Source organism: Alexandromys fortis, unplaced genomic scaffold (genome assembly GCF_014885135.2).
Source record: "Alexandromys fortis isolate MF-2015 unplaced genomic scaffold, M_Fortis_MF-2015_v1.1 scaffold_158, whole genome shotgun sequence".
In the NCBI taxonomy this organism is placed as follows: Eukaryota; Metazoa; Chordata; class Mammalia; order Rodentia; family Cricetidae; genus Alexandromys; species Alexandromys fortis.
In genome coordinates this window covers 2,116,872-2,133,384 of record NW_026068039.1, presented here as the reverse complement: position 1 = coordinate 2,133,384, position 16,513 = coordinate 2,116,872, and the positions used below count along the sequence as shown (strand labels likewise).

General features: G+C 40.0%; 1 protein-coding gene across 2 annotated transcripts in view; it reads right to left on the bottom strand.

Moving 5' to 3' along the window:
- Nucleotides 1–16,513, bottom strand: part of Gfpt1 (glutamine--fructose-6-phosphate transaminase 1) — a 55,489-nt gene that overhangs the window by 20,866 nt on the left and 18,110 nt on the right. For both annotated transcript variants that reach the window (XM_050165406.1, XM_050165407.1), the window contains 5 exons: nucleotides 15,176–15,237; nucleotides 13,730–13,809; nucleotides 8,277–8,382; nucleotides 6,664–6,827; nucleotides 5,715–5,810 (listed from right to left, as the gene is read on the bottom strand). In XM_050165406.1, coding sequence (XP_050021363.1) covers nucleotides 5,715–5,810; nucleotides 6,664–6,827; nucleotides 8,277–8,382; nucleotides 13,730–13,809; nucleotides 15,176–15,237 — 508 coding nt within the window. The remainder of the gene's footprint in view (nucleotides 1–5,714; nucleotides 5,811–6,663; nucleotides 6,828–8,276; nucleotides 8,383–13,729; nucleotides 13,810–15,175; nucleotides 15,238–16,513) is intronic.

The following is a 16,513-nucleotide window of genomic DNA, read 5'->3' as shown; positions in this document are numbered from 1 at the left end:
GGGGGGAAGCTACCTAGAAAATTACCTTCATTATGTTTATTTCTATGAACTCCAAACTATGGTGATATATTTTTCTAAAAATACTTAATGTCTTCATGAGACTGAAGTACTCCCAGGTCCTACAGCCAAATTAATAATATGCATTGAGACCATTAAGACTATGTACTAAACCTGTTATCCTATTGTATGATGAGCTTGCTCAACCTGCCTTTAAGAGAACAATGTAACCAACATTAATTACTGTGCCTTGGATTTTCCATGCAATCAGCTTTTGCAACTTAAGCTAAATGCATAGTTTTAATCTTAAATTATGTACTTTCCATGCCTCTGACCCAGAATAATGCTTGTGTGTTGTGGTAATCATTTGCCAAAAGCAGCCAACAGATTGAAAGCAATCTTAAAAAAAAAAAAAAACAAGTAACACATGAACTGTTGAAAGCAGCATGTGCATATAGGTCTGTTTGTGGTTCTGAGTGCTATTCTTGGTCAGGAAAGTAACTTCTTCCCTTGTAAAACTCAAAGATTTTGTATAATGAATTCCTCATTTCTTTCCCAGAAACATGTTGTTCAGTATAAAGCAAAACTCTGTGTTAGGGATAGCACACCACACACACACACACACACACACAGAGAGAGAGAGAGAGAGAGAGAGAGAGAGAGAGAGAGAGAGAGAGAGATCAGGCACAACAGAGAAGCAACAGGGACAAATGGATCAGTCATAGAATAGACATGCTACCAACATGCCAGTAACCACAGATGAAAGGCAATGGGAGGGAAGCAGAAAATTCAATCTGTTCAAATTTAAGCTCTTTCTTGGTCAAACTACTCCAAGAGAAAGTTTCTGTTCTCATCCTTAATGCAACACTGATGTATTTTGAACCTCCCTCAGGTTTCTTTAACATGGTATCAATGTACCAACACTGTAGTATTGCTTGTATACAAGCCCATTCTTTCTCAATCTTTGTTATTATCACCTGCCTAACTGCTCCAGTTCCAATGTCGGCATTACCTGGACTGCTTAGACACGCCTCCCTCAGTCCATCTACCACATCCCCCTATGAAATCCCTTTGGATCATCATCTTTCTAAAGATGATGACACCAACATTCTCTCAACTTTCTCTCTCTTTTTTAATTACCAAAACTGGCCGGAGAAAGCTTGATGGGTAGTGTTTGCTGTGCAAGTATGAGAACCTGATTATGAGCCGGGCGATGGTGGCTCACGCCTTTAATCCCAGCACTCGGGAGGCACAGGCAGGCGGATCTCTGTGAGTTCAAGGCCAGCCTGGTCTACAAGAGCTAGTTCCAGGACAGGAACCAAAAAACTACGGAGAAACCCTGTCTCGTAAATCGAGAGAGAGAGAGAGAGAGAGAGAGAGAGAGAGAGAGAGAGAGAACCTGATTATGGATCTCTAGTAGTCACATAAAAAGCTGGGCATAGTGCCAGGTGGTGGTGGCACACACCTTTAATCTCAGTACTTGGGAGGCAGAGGGAGGTGGATCTCTGTGAGTTCAAGGCCAGCCTAGTCCACAAGAGCTACCTCCAGGACAGATGCCAAAGCAACAGAAAAACCGTGTCTCAAAAAAACCAAATAAATAAATAAAAAAGAAAAAAACTGAGCATAAAAATGGGTGCCTGTAATCCCAGCATTAAGAAGGTGGAGACAGGCAATGTGGTTTTGAGTGCTATTGGGAATGTAGAGCTCAATGACCAGCTGATCTAGTCAGTGAGCTCCAGATTCAGTATAGAGACCTTATGTCAAAAATAAGGTGGAAGGCAACTGAGAAAGACACTTGACTTGAGCTCTGACCTCCACATGTGTTGTGGAATATTAGTTTAGGATGTGTTACATTAGTTTATCTGTGGAACACTTGCTTAATGACGCAAAGATGTGCTGCATTCTTTTTCGTTGCATTTGTTTAACTCTGTGAAGCTGTGTTACTTAGCCTGTCTAAACACCTGATTGGTCTAAGAAAGAGCTGAACTGACAATAGCTAGGCAGGAGAGGGATAGGCTTCCAGGCAGAGAGAATAAATAGGAGAAGAAATCCAGGCTTGAAAAAAGAGTGAGCAAGGAGAGAGAAAAGGAGAGGAGGATACCAGGGGCCAGCTACCCAGCCACACAATCAATCACAGAGTAAGAACAAAAGAAAGGTATATAGAATAAAGAAAGGTAAAGAGCCCAGAAGCAAAACATAGTTAAAGAAAAACAGGATAATTTAGGTTAGAAAAGCTGGCTAGAAACAAGCTAAGCTAAGGCCGGGCATTCATAAGTAAGAATAAGTGTATTTATTTGGAAGCTGAGTGGCAGGCCTCCCAAGAGTTAAAAAAAAATGTACACAAACATACATGCTCACACATACTGCTCCCTAACCCCACACGTGAGCAACTTAGAAACAAAACAACAGACAAATCAACAAAAAAGTACTAATGATTTCACAAATGACTTAGACCATATATATATAAACCACAGTACTTAAGGCTTTCAAGTCTCCTGTGACTATATTACCTGGTTAGCTCCTGTGCCTGCTCTAAATTAAGCCACAGTATAAGAGCGCATTGTTTCCACAGGCCTTGGCATGTACTATGAAGGTTTAGAAAGTGAAATGTATGTTATATTGGTAAATTGTTGTGTGCTGTTTGAACTCACAGAGAAACTGCCTCTGGAAGAGGGGTTACCACACACACCCCCAAGCATGTTTGTTCTCTAATATCTGAAGATGTCCCACCCCAAGTTTCTGCTAGATGTTCTGAGTGTCCAATTTGTTCTATCAACTATGTATCCATCATTTTCTACTTATTATTTTACTTTGGCTTGCCACATACTTAATAAATTCATCATTCAAAACCAAATGTATGGCTATAAAATAGAAAAAAATAGCTGGAGGCTGGGGTGGGGTTATACAAAAGCAAGTTAGAAAACTCAATATAAAAACAGACAAACTAGCATGGAAGGGGCACACCTTTAATTCCAGCACTCCAGAGGTAGGTAGATCTCTGTGTGTCTGAGGATATAGCCTGATCTTCAAAGCAAGTTCCAAGGCATTCAGGGCTACATACCATCAGTCCAGCCCACCTCCCAAAAGAGCAAAATCTACCAAAGAGGCTAATATTGCAGATGGAGAGCAAGAACAACAGACAGGTTAAGATGTAGTTAGCTAAATACCATCTTTCCTAAACGTGTTCCTAGCAATTTCCCTGATGGCTGTTGGGGACTGCGGACCACCAGACCCTGAATTTCTTTTAAACAACTTGCTTTCCTCTGCTCTGAGCAGCCTGCAGCTGCTCTGAGCACAAGACCCTGATGGCGGAGGAGTGATTTCTGGTGAGCCTAAAGCTGAAAGATCCCGAGGGCTGGCTGGGGCATGGCCAGAGTAATATATAAGCTGCCCCTGAGCACAATAGAGTGGGCATTCTTGGCACTCTTGTCTCAAGGATGACCCGTGTCCTCGTGTCTCTGTCTGTCTGTCTGTCTGTGTGTGCTTGTGTTTTTAAGTCTCCAGCTTAGTTCCCGGCTCACATATCATCCCAGAGTGTAGGCACTACAGATGGCTTTTAGGGATAATTCTAGGAGTCCTCCAAGGTCTGAAATGTCTTATATACAGTCTGTGAGAACGATAGATTCTCACAACATAATACCAGGCAGGCCTCAAACTCAATGCTCCTGCCTTCCTCACATGCATTACTACAGCGGGATAATGTTTTAGTCTAATTCTGGTAACATAAGCCATAACTAGTGGAAATAGCAAGAAAACCTGGGAGATGGGGAGGAGGGTACTCAGGAAGACCACTGAGCACACATGAAGACATGGCTCCGTGAATGTGACCTTTGCCTTTGATAAAACATCCAAACTGACAGAGCCCTGATGTCCTCACCTTAAAAACAAAGAAGATAACTGCTATCCCCATTTGGATTAGACAACTTGTATGCAGACAACACACATAAGAGTTTCTAAAACAGTAAACGTCTCAGAGCTGAAGGTATAGCTCATTAGTACACTACACACTTAGCACATGCAAGACCCTAGTTTTAACCCTCAGGGGAGGGCGGTCGCATAGGAACACACAACAGGAACAGAGATAAAGACTTACCATGAAGTTCTCAGGCTGTCTCAGTCTCTTCCCTTAACAAACAACTCTTCTTCCTGACTTTAGTTCCATAAATCCTTTGAGCACTGTTTTCTGGCCCTCCCTGAGTTTTGGCACTCATAAATAGATATGGGTCTTTGTTGTCTTGCTCCTGTCTCTCCCCTGGGTCCCCCCCTCTTTCTCTTTTCATTATGTCCCAGACAGATCAACATTCTACTGACATAGGTATATAACTCAGGCTCTCACTCCTTCTGTATCCTGGAGACTGTCACCCGGTCTTTTAAGCTCTTCAGCTTCTTTAGCAGAGGTACCCCACTGAGCTTCCCCTTCTACTTCCTCAGAACAGTTCCTCCCCCTTCTTTCCTACACTTATTTTCTTTACAACTCTTCAAATACTAGATCTGGAACATACCCTAGACTACAGAGTACTCCATCAGCAGCCTCCTGATGGTTTTCCCATCAATGCCCTTACCTAATGCTCTTCTAGCCAGATGAGTGTTCCCATCTGACATCCACTTATTTACATCTTCAAACCCATACCTTCTTATTTCATGAGGCCTTCCCTTACCTCAAAACCCTTTCCACAGACTCATTCTTCATATTTCATAAATGCAATATTAAGCTTTAAGCATTTTCTAGTGCTAGGATCACATTTTACTTTTCTTGAAATTGTAAATTATATATTGATCTCCTTTACACATGATTAAAATATTGAAGGCATGACTACATCAGAAACTTTAATATAGTCTACTCCTATGACATGCGCTGAAGACTAAGAGTCTATGATCATAGATATCTGTGTAAGCTCCTATGATGTGTGTTCTGGAGAGTAGTGTTGCACTTTGACTTCTAGCTTAAACATGGAGTAAGGTGCAAGCATTAAGAAAGAACCCTGCAGAAGTTCATGCTTTAGCTTACTTATGAAAAAAACTCAGGGGCTAGAGAGATGACTCAGTGGTTAAGAGCACTTGCTGTTCTTGCAGAAGACTTGGACCCAGGACCCACATGATACTTCACAACTACATAAGCCCAATCCAAGAGGATCTGATGTCTTCTTCTAACCTCCAAGAACACCAAGCACAAATGTGGTGCACATACATACATACAGGCAGCCAAAGCTCTCATACACATAAAACAAATAAACCTGAAAGAAAAAATTTAGAAAGAAATCTAGCCTGGCCAACTAATGTAACCTGAGTGAGAAGACAGGCTCTTTTCAGAATCTACAGTGCCCAACACATGCAAAGAACTGTCCCTGACAGCCACAGCAGGAACACAGCATGTGACAGTCACCCCCTTTACCATTTTTTAATATGCCATTCAGTAGGATTACATACATTCACACTGTTGGGCCCCCATCACTACTAACGAACTCTAGAACTTTTCATCATCCCCAAGAGAAACTACCTAAGTCATGACTCTCCATCATCACCCCAACACCTGGTAGCCATCAGACCACTTCCTGTCTCTGAGTCTGATTACTGTGACTTCACCATAAACTGCAATCAGACTTGGATGTCTGGCAATCTCAGCTGTTCTACCTATCTATATAAAGGACAATAAACTTTCAGTTTGCTAAGGGCAATCCTACAAGAGACTGAAATGAAAAAAAAGTAAATGTTATTACCAGTGTAGTCATCAAAATTGACTCTTCCTCTCATTGTGTTCACAACAGACTCTGGCTGCTCAAAAATTTCTTTCTGCATAAATGAACTAAAGTTGCCTACAAAAATAGAAATTACATAATTAAAACAACAGTAAATGAGCTAAAGAATAAGAAATGTACACAATCAAGTCTATCTCTTTTCAACATAATCTTGATAGATGAAACAAAAAGCCATGCAATAAAGAAATCAGGTTAACTTCCTAGAAGCCTCTTTGAGTGCTTTACTCTATATGAAAAATGAACAAGGAAGAAAGTCACTTTTATATATTTAGTAGCTAAAATGCATAGTTACACAAAAACAGGGGCATAAGATAATTTTTGAATCAAATTTAAGTTCAAACTCATCAAGTTCTCTTTAGTATGTCAATGTGAAAATTCCTTATTATAAGTAAGGTCAGTTTATACTTCCTAGTATGGACTAAAGTATAGCTCATGGGACTTTGCAGATGGTGGTTCTACAATATAGTTCCTATTACAGCCCAATCAGAGAGGAGAATGAAATCCTAACACTTGATGGCAGGACACATTATGTAAGGCACACTCCTATCAGGTACTGTTCTAAGAGCTATATACAGACCAGCATTCTTGATCTTCAATACAACTTTAATGAGATGAATTCTATTTTCCCCTCTTAATACATGAGAAGGATGAAGCAGAGGGAATACAAGAATACTGAACAGAGCATGAGCCATATTTACCCTTTAAACATGTGGCACTATCTCCTTACAAAGTTCAAATCAAACCATGCTTTAATTTCAAGAACTATTCTAAGACTAGCAGATAATTTCTCCAGTCATCCCTTTTCCTGGGTTGCCCACCCACTCATCATATGGAAGTTTCCTAAGCAGGATGGGAAGTAGCATCTTCCTTTCCTTAAGCATCCCAAGTCCTAACACTGCAAAATACTCACCCTTCATGATCTGCTGGAGTTCCATCTGGAGGGTTTGCACAGCTCGACCAGGATGGTCTCCTGCAGTTCGCTTAATTCGATGGATAGAAAGACGACCATCCACCACTGCTGCAACATCATCATCTTCCAGAAAGATGACACGGTTGGTGTGCTCTATCACAGCACTACAAAATGGTCATGGAGATGTTACTATCAATAACCAAGGATCATTGTCACCTAGAAAGCTATCATTAGAACACATAGACCAAGCTCAAACACCAACTCTCATCTTACACCACATGTTAATTGCCAATGTACTCACTTCCTATAAGGCCATATAGAAGATGTGGTTATTGTGAAAATAATAACAACAATAATAAAGTGGATCTCTGCACACCTGACCAATTAAACAAAATCAGAAGCCTTGGCTATTTCTACTTCATTCTAGCTTTCACCAAAGCCTGTCATTTTAACCCCTGTTTCTGGACAGTTCCATGTCACTGCCACTGATGAACACAAGCCACCTGCAGCATCTTTGACCGGCTTCTGCAGCACCCTCCTAACTACCTACTACTCTCTGACCGCTCTTTCAAGTCTCCTTTTCTGCTCAAGTCAACATCAAAAGGTAATGCTAATCAAAACTTTTCCTTCACCCAACAAATCACTTTTCAGCTCCCACTGGCTCTCAGGAAAGCTTCAAATTGCCTCGCATGTCCCACCAAGCAGCCTCTAATTCTACTATGCCCTTCCCAACTCTCACAGTTGAGCCAACTGCACAAAATGAATGTTCTTCCCTCAAACCCTTCACCTAATTAGCTCCTAACTGTCCCTTAGCTCAGTTTGAGCTTCATTCCCTTAAAAAAGGATATACTCATGAGGGCCTAAATGATCTTGTTATAGGTAAGTGTTATCTCCTCCGTTATGACAGATCAAATAATATTTTTATCTCACCATTCTCCCAAGGGTAGCAGCATATGGCATTGTTCATTAAGATTACGAATGAATCAAAAGTTTTTCTAGTTTAGGTGATGACTATCAACTCTCTGTAGCAAACCCACTTAATGACAGCAAAGACAAGTTTGCAAAATCTAGAAAACAGTAAAGTTTGTTTCTCACTCAGATAATACATTCTTGGAAGTCCTAAGTGGTACCATTTTCTCATTCTTATTTCCTCTTATTTTCAGTCACAGTGAATGAATCAAGTATCTGAGTGATTCTATCTTAACCCCAGTCCTAGAGTTTTCAAATTACCAATGCCTCTAAATATTTCACTACGTAACTATGGAATTCCATAACTGCTAGAAAAGCAATCCCTCCTCCCTATAATGCTTGAGTACATCCTGGAAATAAAACAAATACTCCAAGTACATGTATTAGAATAGGTCTCTAAGAATGCATGTGTTTTGGTAAAGTGACCAACATGCTTTGAAGTGGTAGAAAAAGCATTTTTATTGTCCCACGTCTAATGAAGTGAGCTCTGATTTCTCAGTTAAGAGAGTTCTGGAGCTAAGGCATCATTAATAGTAGGACTGCTTGCCTGGCAGACAGGAGTCAGAAGTTCTTAGCAACTAGAGTTTTACAAATACCTTCATGGTTTGGGGACGTTTTCCTAAATATTGAATGAGGAAGCTCACCTTGCATCAGAAGCAAAGTAATATTCAACTGCCTTTTCCTCAACAGGGAAAAGACATGTCGTGCTGTCCACACGGGAAAGATTGCAGCTTCCTTTCTTGTCTTTGCCTAGAGCACAGAGATAACATAAAGTCAGCAAGCACAGAAAATCATGCTACAATTTGGAAATAGGCATAAATGTTCATAAAATCAACAACAAAAAGAAAAAAGGCAGCACAGACAAATTCAGCAGTTCTCACTGGATTTCCATGCAAGTAAGCCGGGAAGAAGGAAGAAGTGCAGTGAGACACAAAGACAAAGACTGCATGGTGAACAACAGTGCTGCACTGCAAACTCTGTAATGTCATTTCTCTTCAGGTAGAAAAGAATTTGCTGATAATAGTTTATTAATAATAACTTTTAAAAATCCAGAAGCAGCAGGGCTAGAAAAATGGTTCAGAGACTGTGGAGGTGTGAAAAGGTAAGGCACCCACAGACTCGTGTGTTTGAATGGTTGGCCCATAGGAGGTGGCATTATAAGGAAGTGTGGCCTTGTTGAGTAGGTGTGGCTTAATTGGAGGAAGTGAGTCACTAGGTTTGTGAACTTTGATGACTCAGAAGCTCAAGCAAATTCTCTACCTGCAATCTAAATGTAGAACTCCCAGTTCCTTCTCCAGCACCTTGTCTGCCTACATGCTGCCATGCTCCCCTCCATGATGATAATGGACTAAACCTCTGAAACTGTAAGTCAGCTCCAATTATATGTTTTCCTTTACAAGAGTTGCTGTGGTCATGGTGTCTCTCCACAGCAATAAAATCCTAACTAAGACAAAGATAAAGACACTTATTGCTACTGCAAAAGGACCCAAGTTTGGTTCATAACACTCATATGGTGGCTCACGTCCTCCTCAACTCTAATTCCAAGGGTTCAGACTCCCTCTTCTGCTTCCCTGCTTACCAGGTACACTTGTGATACACAAAAATACATGCAGGTAAAACATTCATACACATAAAATAAAACATTTAAATTAAAAAACTAAAAAGCAATCAATATGGTACAATGAAAAGTAAAAGCAGACTATAGCCAAGTTAATTTTTTAAATAAAATCTCTTGCGATTTTAACAGCAAATCAGGCCTAGAATACTCAATTAAAATCAAAACAAAGGGGGCTGATGAAATGGCTCACAGGTAAAGGCACTAGCTACTAAGCCTGAAGACCTGAGCTCAATCCCCAGGTCCCACATGATGGAAGGAGAACACTAATTCCCACAATCTATCCTCTGACTACCAGACATATGCTGTGGTATGTGCACAGTGTATGTGTGTGTGTGTGTGTGTGTGTATTTATATACATACATATGTACATATATACAAATAAATAAATGTAATTAAAAAGCAAAGCACATGCCACTTTAACCATGGCGTGCCAATGGCACCTACTTGTAGTCACAGGCAAAGCTGTGAGCCAAGACCCTCTCCTATCTCAAGTGTGTGTGTCTTTCAGTGTCTTTTTAATTCTGGCACTTGTTTCTTCATCAGTAATAATTGTTTTGGTTTCTGTTTTTCCTTTTGGTTAATTCTCAACTAACAGAAATGAGGAAGTACACTGTATGACAAATTCTCTAAGTTAAAGGGACTCCCTTGTAGTCCTGGGCGGTCAGAGGCAGGAAGATTAGTTCAAGGTCAGTTTCAGCTACATAGTTTGAGGCCAGACTGAGCTACCAGGAACAGAATATCCTTTCTCCAAATTCAGGGCATACGAGAGCTTTATAAACCAAGGGCAGAACAGCCATAGAATACCACAAATTACTTGTAAAAATTCACATCTTATCCTCTAAAATGTATATACAATGACTAGATAATTATTCTTAGAAATATGCATTCAAAGTTCTACCTGTGGGTATCTGGAATGATTTAAGCATGAAACCAAAACAGTACTTTCCAGCCAAAATCAAAAGCAGAGAAGACAGCAAACTTTAAAACGTTAAGTATGCATTGACATACTATAAAAAGGTAGCAAGTGCTTACAAAGGCGTAGCTTCAAGGGTTTCATTGCATTGATATTTTAACAGCTACTTGCCTTTGGCAGGAATCTTAAAATTGTCCATCAAAAAGTGAATTTTAAACCAAGGAGCTTAATGGTACACAATTTTTATTCAGCACTCAGGGAGGCAGAAGCTAGCAGATTTCTGCTGAATTCAAGGCCAATCTGTCCACACAGCAAGTTCTAGGCCAGTCAGAGCTACATAGTGAGATGCTGGAGAGATGACTCATTGGTTAATATCATTGGCTACTCTTTCAGAGGACCTGGGTTGGATTCCCAACATCCACGTGGTAGCTCACAACCATCTGTGTAACTCTAGAGCCAGGGGACTCAATATCTTCTTCTGGCCTCTGAAGGTAACTGCATGTATGTGGAATATAAACATACATGCAGGCAAACACACATACATCAAAAAAAATCTCAAAAATTGTTTAATAATTCTTAAATAATACTGAATTGTTTGTTTCTAAAAAGATTAATGTCACATGTGTATGCCTCTAATCCTAATACTCTGGAAGTTGATGCAGGAGAATCAACAGTTTGAGGCCAAGCTCAGCTATAAGTAAGACTCTGTCCTGGGCGTGCCTTTAATCCCAGCACTCAGGAGGCAGAGGCAGGCGGATCTCTGGGAGTTCGAGGCCAGCCTGGTCTACAAGAGCTAGTTCCAGGACAGGCTCCAAAGCTACAGAGAAACCCTGTCTCGAAAAACAAACAAACAAACAAACAAAAAAAGACTCTGTCTCAATACACACAATCTAAATTGAAAAAAAAAAAAAAAAAACAGGTAGAAGCCCAGAAACAACATTTTAAAAAGACAACTAGGTAGCCAGGCAGTGGTGGTGCATGCCTTTAATCCCAGCACTCGGGAGGCAGAGGCAGGCAAATCTCTGTGAGTTCGAGGCCAGCCTCGTCTACAAGAGCTAGTTTCTAGGATAGGCTCCAAAGCTACAGAGAAACCCTGTCTCAAACAACAACAACAACAACAACAAAAAAAACCACAACTAGCTTTGTTTATAAAATGTTCTAGAGTTGAGTATAACCCCAAATATTTGTAACTTCATTGTTAAGGTAACAGAAGTATATCTGATTGAAATATTTAAAGGAAGCCGAAACATCACTGCCTATAAATATCTATAATTTTTTCCATTTGGGGATTCTCTTGTTCAACTGAAATGAAATACAGTATCACTCTGTTGGGAGCAGTAAGACCCCAGATCCTGAATTTCTTGTAATCCTCTGATCTAAGTGCCTTAGAGCTACTCTGAGCAGGAGACCTTCAGGAGTTCCTGATGGCAGGAGAGTGTAGTTTCTGGTGAGTTTGGCTGGGGCGTGGCCATCTCTATATAATCTGCCCCTGAACACAATAAAGGGGGCATTCTTGGGGAATTCAAGGATGACCCGGGTCGCTGTCTGTCTGTCTGTGTTTGTGTATTTTAACCTCCAGCCCCCTTTCCCGAAGCTCGTGAACTGGGTGCCAGCGCACAGAGCACAGACACGGGGGTGGGGGTGGGGATTGGAGGTCTCCACCGAGATATCGGCATCACTTGCTTTTCAGTGGGAAGAAGTGGCTTTAAGTTGGAGACAATGGCAAAAGCCTGAAAAACTAGCCAAAGCTCTCTCTACAATCCTCCCACCAATACTGTTCTCACGACAGCATGGCACTGAGCTCCACACCAACTACCTACTAGAGTTAGAGAAACACAGGTACCAAGTATCAGCTCCCAGGATCAATGTTTCTGCCAACTTTGGGAGATATCACTCAATTTTTTATTTTTATTATTATTATTTCTAAAAGCCACCTAAAATAGCCTATAAGGTAGCATTTATGACACACAACAGGCATACTGTTATAGGAATCCACAACTGAGAACGAGATTATGTATTATCACCGGTGGAAATCTTCTGGCATGGACTGGGAAAGACGTACTACTTCAGGGAAAAAAAAAAATAAAGAGTATCACCAAGTATTAAAGGCTGTTTAAGGAAATAATTTTCTTCCCAGGTAAAACATGAAAGCAGTCATCCAAAGATGAACAGGCTCAGCATTCTTTGGTAACTGTTGTTCAAGAAGCCAAGAATTATATATTACTAATTAAGGTTTCAATTTTTTGAACCCAGCAGTCCCCTACCTTACACATGGAAAGTTCTCAGTAGTAAGAAAACAAAAGGTACACTGTTGTTTTCTATTTCTGTGTAAGTCAATAAAATGATTCAGAGTTTGTATAAAGACAGACTAAAAAACTGGCCAAGTGTGGAACACACTGCAGCACTCAGGAGACAGGGGCAGGATTGTTAAAAGGTCAGCCTTGCAAGTTTGAGCTTAGTGTAGGCTATGCAAGATCCTGTTCCAACCTCCTCTCAAAGAAAAATGGAGGAAGGGAGGAAGGGAGAGAGGGAGGGAGGGAGGGAGGGAGGGAGGGAGGGAGGGAGGGAGCAATTGGTGCTGGAGAGATGACTCACCAGTTACTAGTATTTCCTGCTCTTTCAGAGGACCCAGGTTTGGCCTCCTGAACCCATATCAGGCAGATCACAACCATATCCAGAGGATCTGATACCTCTGACCTTCCAAGATAACTTTACTCTCATGCACACCCACATCCACATGCAGACATACATGCCTACGTATAATAAATAAATAAATAATCTTAAAAAAAGTGGGAGAGCTGAGGATACAAGCCAACAGAACACTTGCCTAGTGTGTATAAGGCTCTGAGTTTGAACATCACCCCAAGACCAATAAATAAAAATAAACCCCCAAACATAAAGACTAAAATAAGACTCCAAATTAAAATGAAACCAATCAAAATCTAAAAGTAAAATGTCATGCACTAAACAAAGAGCATTTAATCTAGTTTAGTTAAAAGTGATGTTAAATCACTCAGTAAGTGGCTGCTTAGTTCCATGTTCCTTCCCTAATTAAAGCATTAATCTATATGATTTTGAAACAGGAATGGAAAAAGGGCCTTAGATTTGAAATACTCCTCAAACCTCTCATTTTAACAAAATAGTTATTAAATAATGCAACTTTCAAAATGGCAAAAGCAAACAGACAAAATTATTTTGCAAATTTGGAAAATGTCAAAACATTTCCCCATAAAATAAGCATTTTTAGAGCCTCAGTTCACTTCAAAAACCAAGAATTAGTAAACGAAGGGAAGCAGGTAAAATCCCTCCATCCATGCAGAGTGCATTCCCACCTCTTTCTGCCTGTGATCCCCACCATGTGAATTTTGATCCAATCTGAGTCCTAGCTAAGGATGCACAACAGAGAAAAATTCTTCTTATCAGAGTGTTCACAAGTTTTTTCATTTCTAGATAGAACTACGTAACTGTATGCAAATGTACACACAGATCTGACCGAATAGCATTTACCATAGCATTCTATGGTTCTCAGAGCCGCCCTGTCTTACAATGGAATGCAGCTGGCTTACCTGTTCTGTAGAGAATCGGAATGTGATCTGTAGAAAGCTTATGTTCACTCCGCACACCAATTAAGAGGGGACTACCTCGCCTGAAATGCAAGATGAGTTACAATAAAACTTTCTCATAAATAATGGGCTAACAATATAAAAAAGTATTAACTCAAAATTCATTTTAATTTGAAATATAATGCTCTCCAAATGATTTAATTTAGAAATGATCATGAAGTTCTTTTAGCTGAAAGAACATTTAAGATCGGCTAACAGAAAGATTCTTACTCTGAAGGCAGGATGCCTAAGGATATATTGCAATGTGTATACAATTGAATGAAAAGTTCCAGTTCTTTTTTTTTTTTTTAATATTTATTTATTTGTTATGTATACAATATTCTTTCTGTGTGTATGTCTGCAGGCCAGAAGAGTGCACCAGACCTCATTACAGATGGTTGTGAGCCACCATGTGGTTGCCGGGAATTGAACTCAGGACCTTTGGAAGAGCAGGCAATGCTCTTAACCACTGAACCATCTCTCCAGCCCAAAGTTCCAGTTCTTATTAAAAGAAGAACAATTTAAAATACAATACTATAGAATATGACTTACATATGTATTTTTGTATGTATATTATACATAATATATGGAAATATATCATGCATAAATATGTATTTATAACATATGCATTATAAAAAATGAACTCAACTTCAGGTGTAACAAAATAACTACATTAGAAACCTGAGTCCCTAGGCCACACCTGTGTACTTCTAATAAAGTTTTCAACTGGCAAATTACAGTTGCATTAAAGTTTTACTGAGACAGTGAGATCCTTTTTCTGCAGCTGCTTCATGCTTGACAGCAACTCTGAGTGCTGGCAGGGAGGCCATATGTACCAACAAGCTTAAGTATTTCCTATCTGACCTATTCTGGAAAAATTTGCCAACTCATAATTTATAACACTTTAAATTGTTGTTCTTTTAATGTGTGGTGCAACTTTTCATTCAATTGCAAACATACCCCAATATATCCTTAGGCATCATGCCTTCAGAGAAAGATCCTTCTGTTATTGGATCTTAAGTGTTCTTACTGCTCTAAGAACTTTATGATCATTCTAAAGATAGTTAGCAAAAATCTAGCAAAATCAGTGGTGTTACAATTACTTAGGAATCTGATACATATTTCCAAAAAATATGGAGAAAGTTAGTGCTTTAGAGCTGAAACTAAAGAATATTCCATATCCAAATTCATAAATAGCCACAGTGCTCACTAAAGACAAATCACAATGCCAAAATGTATTTGTTTTACCATGAAATTCTGTTAAAGAATGGTACAAGAAAGGAGTGTATAAAAACAAACACAGTCAGACCTCTAAGGAAACAGTAAAGGGCACTTACAGGCTACTGAGAATTATCGTGTTACCCGAGTGCTACAAAAGGCATGTCATCATTAGTCTTAAATCTATTGTACCTTGTGCCAACTGCTTGCCCAGGAAAATGAACACTTTTAAACACAAGTGCAAAAGCACCTTCCTATGGAGGAAAAAGAAACATCAGCAATATTTCTTGGTAATAATTATCAACAAAAACATTTAAAACATACTGGCTTCTGCATGGACACTTCTTGTTCATAGCAATGCTCTTTTTAACTATTTAAAACAAACAAACAAAAAAAGTCTCCATTTTAGATCACAGCAAGATCTCCCTAACATCCAAGCCCACATTTCAGGTAGATACTGACCCCTAAGCTCCAAAGAGAACAAACTAAACTTTATCACCAAGCTTACCGTCAAATACTGCTTTTAAAGACACATCACCTGGAAAGCCACCTATGTGCATAGCACATTTCTCAACAGACACATCTCTCTCAGACTAATTTGTTCAGGGAGGACAGAATTAGCACCCCCCCCCCCCCCACCCCCCCACCCCGCCAAGCTCCACAACCAAAACGCATCCTTGGCTCTCATCATCATATTCCACTACAAACCTCCACTCTTGATGCCCTCCGTCTTGGACTTAACAAATATACACGCTCATAATTATTCAATGGGATGGAAAAGTCAGGCAGTGGTAACTCATGTCTTTAGTCCCAGTACTCAGGAACACTTAGGAGGCAGAGACAGATAGATCTCTGTGAGTTCGAGGCCAGCCTGTTCTACAAAGAGAGTTCTAGGACAGACAGGGCTGTTTCACAGAGAAACCCAGTCTCAAAAAATAAAATGAGCAAACAATGAATGAATGAATAGATTAAATAAAGGGAAGCTGACTCCCTACTCTGGTAGAGGACTTGATTTTGGTTCCCAGAACCCACATTGGGCAGCTCACAATCACTTGTACCTCTAGCTTCAGACGGTGCACACTTTCTTCTGGTCTCACTAACAGTGATACCTTACTCTCCACACGTGTGCACACAGGTACCATCACCACCATAAAAGAAATAATCTTAAAAAAAGATAAGACATTAGAGAGCACCTTTTCTGAAGCTGGTTCTCTCTACGGTGTCAGGCTTGCACAGCAAATGCTTTTGCTTACTGAACCACTGTGCTAGGCCAAATTTACCTTTCAACCTCTAACTATAGTGAAATAACTAGAATACAGCTATAGTGAAGTAAATGGAATGGTAAATGAAGGAAAAGCAAGTTAGTAAGTAAAACAACCATCAAAATTCTCTGCATTTTGTGTGTGTGTGTAACAGAAGCCTAAAAATCCTTCAGGAAACTAGCACAGTGCCGGGCGGTGGTGGCGCACGCCTTTAATCCCAGCACTGGGAGGCAGAGGCAGGCGGATCTCTGTGAGTTTGAGACCAGCC